General features: G+C 44.3%; 1 protein-coding gene across 1 annotated transcript; it reads right to left on the bottom strand.

Annotated features, from left to right (window-relative positions):
* Positions 1-593: 593 nt before the first annotated feature.
* LOC120836365 lies at positions 594-5,667 on the bottom strand. The gene is made up of 4 exons (XM_042286158.1): positions 5,569-5,667; positions 5,350-5,437; positions 4,580-4,910; positions 594-820 (listed from the first exon to the last, which is right to left on the bottom strand). The coding sequence occupies exons 2-4, from the start codon at positions 5,401-5,403 to the stop codon at positions 768-770; spliced, it is 438 nt and encodes a 145-aa protein (XP_042142092.1). The 5' UTR covers positions 5,404-5,437; positions 5,569-5,667; the 3' UTR covers positions 594-767.
* Between the last annotated feature and the right edge of the window lie 408 nt (positions 5,668-6,075).

The raw sequence follows: 6,075 nt of genomic DNA, 5'->3' as shown, positions 1-6,075 counted from the left end.
GCAAAGGATATATATATATTTTTTTCTTTTCTTTTTTAATTTGGGGGCTTGCTGAGATTACAACTGCCAAGCAAATACCATTATACATATTTTTCCCCTTATATGACGTGCCATGCCGATAGTCGCGCTGCCGCTTCGATAACGAAATCGTCCCAATCGAGAGTTTAGCCAACCGTCTTTTAAGTTCATATATACCGCCACGGACACGCGCCTCAAAGGGATTAGGCGCAGGAATAAAATGCCGAAGGGGGGTATCTGGCCCTGCCTTCATGCGAACGTTTCCCTATAAGATTATGTAACAAAATCGAGGAAGCAAACACTGCAAGAGCGGGCCCGAGGTCGAAGCCCAGATCGCCCAAGCCACCGGCCATGACCTCAGGAATGCACCGGATCACGGCACTCTCAACGAAACGCCTAAAGGTCGCCCATTACACAGCCAAGAAAGCCCCCCCCGATGGCGTACGATCGCGGACATTATGAACTGCGCTGACAGTATTTCACGCTCCTTTGGCACACCTGCCACTTCCCGAGAGCTGTGGTATCGAGGGATGGAATGCGAAATTTAGGTCCCATTCTCTTACCTACTTGATAAGTTGAGAAAGAGTAGAGCTTGTGGGGAACGCGAACGCAGAAAAGGGACCGATCCGGTGATGCAGCTAATATTGTCCGCGGCGAGGGTACATCCGAGTCGCGAAGAGCGCAATCCCTGAACACGTTTCCCCGACAGACATGTTTTGTCGCGGCATTCCCTTCGAGCTTCCCCGTCCTCAAGAATGCAGTCCAGCAAAGTCTGGATCCTCCCGCGAAGCGCCCGCGGCAGCTTTCGGAAGAGAAATGAGCCCAACGTTCAACGTCAAAATTCTTCGGAGTGCATAGACTCGAATAAGGAGACCCGGGTCATCCATTATTCCCGCTGCGCAAGACCCGCTCGTATACACTCAACGAAAATCTCCGCTAGAGGCGTTCCTCACTCGTCCGCACGTCAAATCTTTCTAAGAGGAAGGAATCCCTCAACGAGTCTTGAGGACAAATAAGCCCTATCGACGTGAGAGAGTTAATGGGAGGCCCAGAAGTGAGCTTTTCAGGCGTTAAATAATAAACCTTTCTCTACGAAGATATATTTTTCAGGCTAAGGTAAGCCATAGCTTCGCCGACTGCCAGCCATGTCCTTTTGAAAAAAACATCACAAAAAGAGTTCGCAATAGGACATTTCTTGGGCACTGTAATGACGCAGAGGCGCCATTCAATGAACTAGCAGCGATTTTAATTTATATGACAGTTAGTGGAATCTTGATTACTATAGTATCGAACAAACGACGATTAAAGGTGCTTGATTTTGAGGCCGTTTCAACGGCATTTCGTCTCCGAGAACAAGCGGCTCGTCCCGTGTATGAGGGAACAACACGTAACAACAATCTGCAATGAGTGCTTGGTTCATGAATTCGCCATGTCTATCAGCCCCCTAAGCTTTTAGGCACAGCAAAAACACCACGCGATCGAAGAAAAAAAAATACGCGTGCGGAGCAAAACAATTTTAGAAACAAAAGCAGGTCACCATGCAAAGGTAAACATTGCGCATGCGCGAAGGCATGTCTCCAGAGAAAAGTCATGATCGCGCAACCAAGCGACGTTACAACCCCGGTTCGACCCTTAATCCCCAATTATCACGACGTCACAAGAGCGCGACTAAATCTTTGCTACAACTTATCACCTCCGCTTCACTGCCTAACCGAAACCGTATATCTCACCAGCGCAACCACGGCTACGTCCGCAAAGAGAGCTAGGCCTTCACAACGCGCTCATCAAAAGCGACAACAAAAGCAAAAACGAAAGAGAGAAAAAAAAGGAAAAGACCTGTCAAGCAACGTTCACGGCGTGCGAAAGAGAGGAGCAATTACACCTTGTGACCCGCAATAGGTTTAATTGCTTGGGTGCCCGACATGGCACGACTCCAGGACCGGGGAGTGCTGACCCTCTCCCCCTATATTCCCTCGCCTCAAATCAATTTGTGCCTATTTTTAGACCACCGACACTAAAAGAAACTCTGATGTCAACAACCTTCATTATCAAAGTTCGTTTGCCTATGACAACGAGGGAGTCGCGTTTCCAATCTTACCTCAGAGTAAGAACACGGACCAGTCGCGCCGCAAACAAACGGCTAACCGATTCCTTATCGGAAGAAAAACAACGCATCCACGGCTTTGAACTGACTCGGGAAGAAAGCTGGAAGAGAAGAGCCACAAGCGAGTGCCACTCCAACGTACGCAGCGGTACGCAAATCGCGTCGCGGCTTCGGTAGGAAACGGGGCATTGTTGTGGTAGTACTCACGAGGCAACGCGCAGGCGAGCTTTTCCGCAGTGCATCGCGATCGAGCGGGAGAGCTAGACGTGCAGGACCAGGCACGCTAGCCCTGAGCCCAGCGCGCCGCTACGCTTTGTGCTTTTCGCTCCCCGCCGAGTCTGCGCAACGTGTGCTTTCCGGGTTCGAGGCTAAGGAAACGCGGGGAATTTGAAATCGGAGCGACCCTATCGGATATGCTTGAGTTGAAAGTACATTCTCGCTTTCATCCCGAGCTAAAAGCCGATTTTTTCCTGGTTTGACACTTAAGGAAGCGGAAACACTCCTTGCAAAAACTGAAATAGAGGTTCATTCTAGCGTAGTTCTATTCCGTGAACTTAAATATCAAGTTCGTTTTTTTTTTTTTTTTTCTTTTTTTCACGAAAATGTAACTCAAGGCGAGAAAACACGAAAAACCTCCCACAAGTCATTACGTCATAAGAGGGCCTTTCGACCGCCAAGCGCGTGTCGCTCGAGGGCCGCGCGAGCAATTGCAAGCCTGCCACGCATATTCTTCCCCCACACTGGCACCAGTCGTTACGTCTATCTTCTGCCTTTTTTTTTTTTTTTTTTTTTTAATCGCAAGAGAGCGCGTGCATGGCTTTGATAGGCGCTGAAGATGCGTGAGAGCGGAGATTCCGAAAAGTCATCTTGTGACTCCCGCTCCGGGAAGGAGGGCAATCAGAGGTACTTTAAAAATGATTTTTGCAACCTCCATCCACCAAATTGAAAAAATAAAAATAATAATAATAATTTCGATATTAGGGATCCTGGAGGTCAAATGAAGACGATTTAAGTGTGTTCCCTCAAATAGAAAACCACTTCAGCCCCCTTTTAAGCGACTAGTCGCGTTTCTCTTCACTCACAGCCTGCTTTATTAACTATTGTACTTTTACCATGACTTCCCATCATGACGTAGATGGCATCAAGACGCTGTATTCACTCCAGAGCAGTGTTAGATTTTTGCTTGCACACTAAGATACTTATGTTGGAATAGTGGTGCCTACAAAATATAATTAAAGTTACTTGCGCCTGACCATCATAACAAACGGGAATCACTTTATAATCTCGTAAAATCAACACCCATCGCAGTTCCATACTTTAATGCAAATGCCAAATTTTATCGTAAACATTCAGAAACTATTAAGTGCAGGAGAACCAGTGACATCGGTTAGTGTGGTTATAGCGCCTATGAACATAAACAAAGCTGAATATCATTGTACTGCGAGCCACAAGACTTTAGTCTATCCAGGATTAAAACCAATAGGTCTTGCAAGAAATGTCAATAACATTTAAAAAAAAAGGTTATTTCACCCTTCACCTTTAATAGAAGCTTGAATAACAACATTTATGAACATCAAACTCCTCCAACCCCTTACATTAGTCAATTTCTTTTTTTACATCATGCAGTGTCGTTATAGAAAATTGTTAAGAAGATTTTCACTACTGATGCAACCGCACTACAAGCTCAACAAGCATGTTCGTCTGTCCACTCCATTACTATTAGTTCTATAGGACTAATGACTGTACACAAAGAAAGTTCAAGGTAAAACAATATGTAATGCTGCGAGTTCCCTGCTATCACAGATCTAGATTCATTCATCTACTGCAAGACTGCCTAATGTTCTTTTTTTTTTTTCCTTTAAAGTAGCTAAATTGAATATAGCATTACACAAGAATTGTTCTCGTTATACAAAAACAATATCCGCACAGTTGTTTCCTTATAATATTTTAAGAAAAATATCTTTAGTTACCTTTCTACACTTCTTGAAAACTTCAGGCTACATAAGATGGTCACTAGCTTTGTTAATTCTGGAATAATTTGCAATATTCGTTACCATTACCACAGCTAGCCCATTAATGGCAGTATACTGCATGAAGCAGCCAGCTTAAATGGGGGATTGGCTTTTGCTTGTAGTTCACTCACGCCTGACTTCTGAGCTCCTGAGAGTGTGAACTGCACTTACACATCACATACAGACATTCCACAAAGGATAAAATTGTCAACAGTCTACTGTCAACAACGGATAACAGCCCCAAGCAAAATGTAAGAGCCCATTAAATTGAGCATTCAGGCAGACCGTGGTGCACACAGCACTAGGGTACAAAAAATGCAGACAGTTCTCCAGCTACATTGCTCTGGCTGTAATGAGACACTGTGAATTTTGTGATTTGCAGGCTGAATCAAACTACATTGCAAATGCAGAAAAGAAGATAAAAAGATAAAGAAAGGAAACTCACCCTTGACAGGGCACGGTGAGAAGTTTGCAACGCTTCCCACTCTGCAACTTGCTGGACGGACAAAGTGTTCTACATTCACTGACGGATCGCCGAGCACGCTCACCAGGGACATGGCAGGATTCCCAAACAGACTCGGAGTGGGTGGTCGGTCTACTGATTTCAAACCCATGTTTCTGGAAGCAAATATGCCAGCGAAAGCTTGCTGGTTCAACAAACACGTCCGAGCATCCTCCGTAGATCGAGTTTCTTTGTTTCTCAAATGTCTTCCCCGCCTTCGAGCTGTGTTATGACGGTAGATTCGTCTTTCCAATACCTTGTAGTTGTGATGGCTCTGGAAAAGAAAAAAAAAAATTGATTAAAGAAAGGTGCTCTGGACACACAGAGCAACAACATTCTGCGAAGAACAGAATGATCTTGGTTCATTTTCGTGAAAGACTTTCAGTGCATTTTATAAAGTGAGATCAAGATTGCGACTAAATATTTCTATGATCTTGTTTGGGCTCATCTCCTAAAGGTTGAAATCACCGCAAATGCTCTACTCAAAAGCTTCAAGAAACAAATGACAATGCTTTGTTGTAAGAAACAAAGTAACTCTGTATGCATTTTACCAAAGTTACCATCAATACCTGCATAGCACTAAACAAGAAAAAAAAAAAGAAGAATTAGCTACACATCACTGTGATCACGAAGTGCGATAAAAGATATGCCACGATTTTCACATTTCTAAAGCGAAGTGAAAGGCTGTTTAAGCAAAATCACTGCCAACTCACAGACTCTGTTGAAGAGCTGCTGGTGTCTTCAGCTTCAGAAAAGTCTCCATCCATACCGACCTTCTGAGGCAAGACGCCCGCCACCTGCCTGGATGAAGAAAAACAAGTGAACGATGACAATATAAAGCTAACGCACATGATATGAAAAAAAAGGGTTTTTTATTTACTACGAAACATTTGCAAAATGTTCCTATGTCAAAAGATGTGAGTGACACACACCATTCTGGCAGGTATTTGGAAGACACGGGGGCCGTCGGTACACGAGAAAGACACCAGGGGCACTGAGCGTGCTCGGAGACAGTTACCACGCCGCGCCCAGAACACCTGGAGAGTGATCAATATTCTGGGTATCTCCTCTGTGGCTTCCCCTTACCTACCTGACTCACCAAATTTTGTATTACGTTTGGGCGTTTTTTTTTCTTCTTTTTTTTTCTGCTAAGTAGGATCTATACATTGCCGCAACCGCCATCTATGCGTCGATTGTAGAACTAATGTTCACATACAAGCCGGTTGTAAGTTCTGACCAAGCTCGGAAGCGATTTTAAAATAGATGTTGTAAATTACGTGGAAAGCTATCAAATCGGTAATTTTAGTACAAATTTGACCGCCTAGAAATGCACGTAGATGAGGCGTTCGTGTGAGTTTTGAATAAACGCCGAGCGAAGTTCAAATAAAAATAAATATCTTCTTTTCCTAAAAAGTTCTTTTCCCGACGCAAATGCAAAG

Source organism: Ixodes scapularis, unplaced genomic scaffold, assembly GCF_016920785.2.
Source record: "Ixodes scapularis isolate PalLabHiFi unplaced genomic scaffold, ASM1692078v2 PGA_scaffold0__279_contigs__length_252992795, whole genome shotgun sequence".
In the NCBI taxonomy this organism is placed as follows: domain Eukaryota; kingdom Metazoa; phylum Arthropoda; class Arachnida; order Ixodida; family Ixodidae; genus Ixodes; species Ixodes scapularis.
This window is presented reverse-complemented; position numbering and strand designations above follow the sequence as displayed.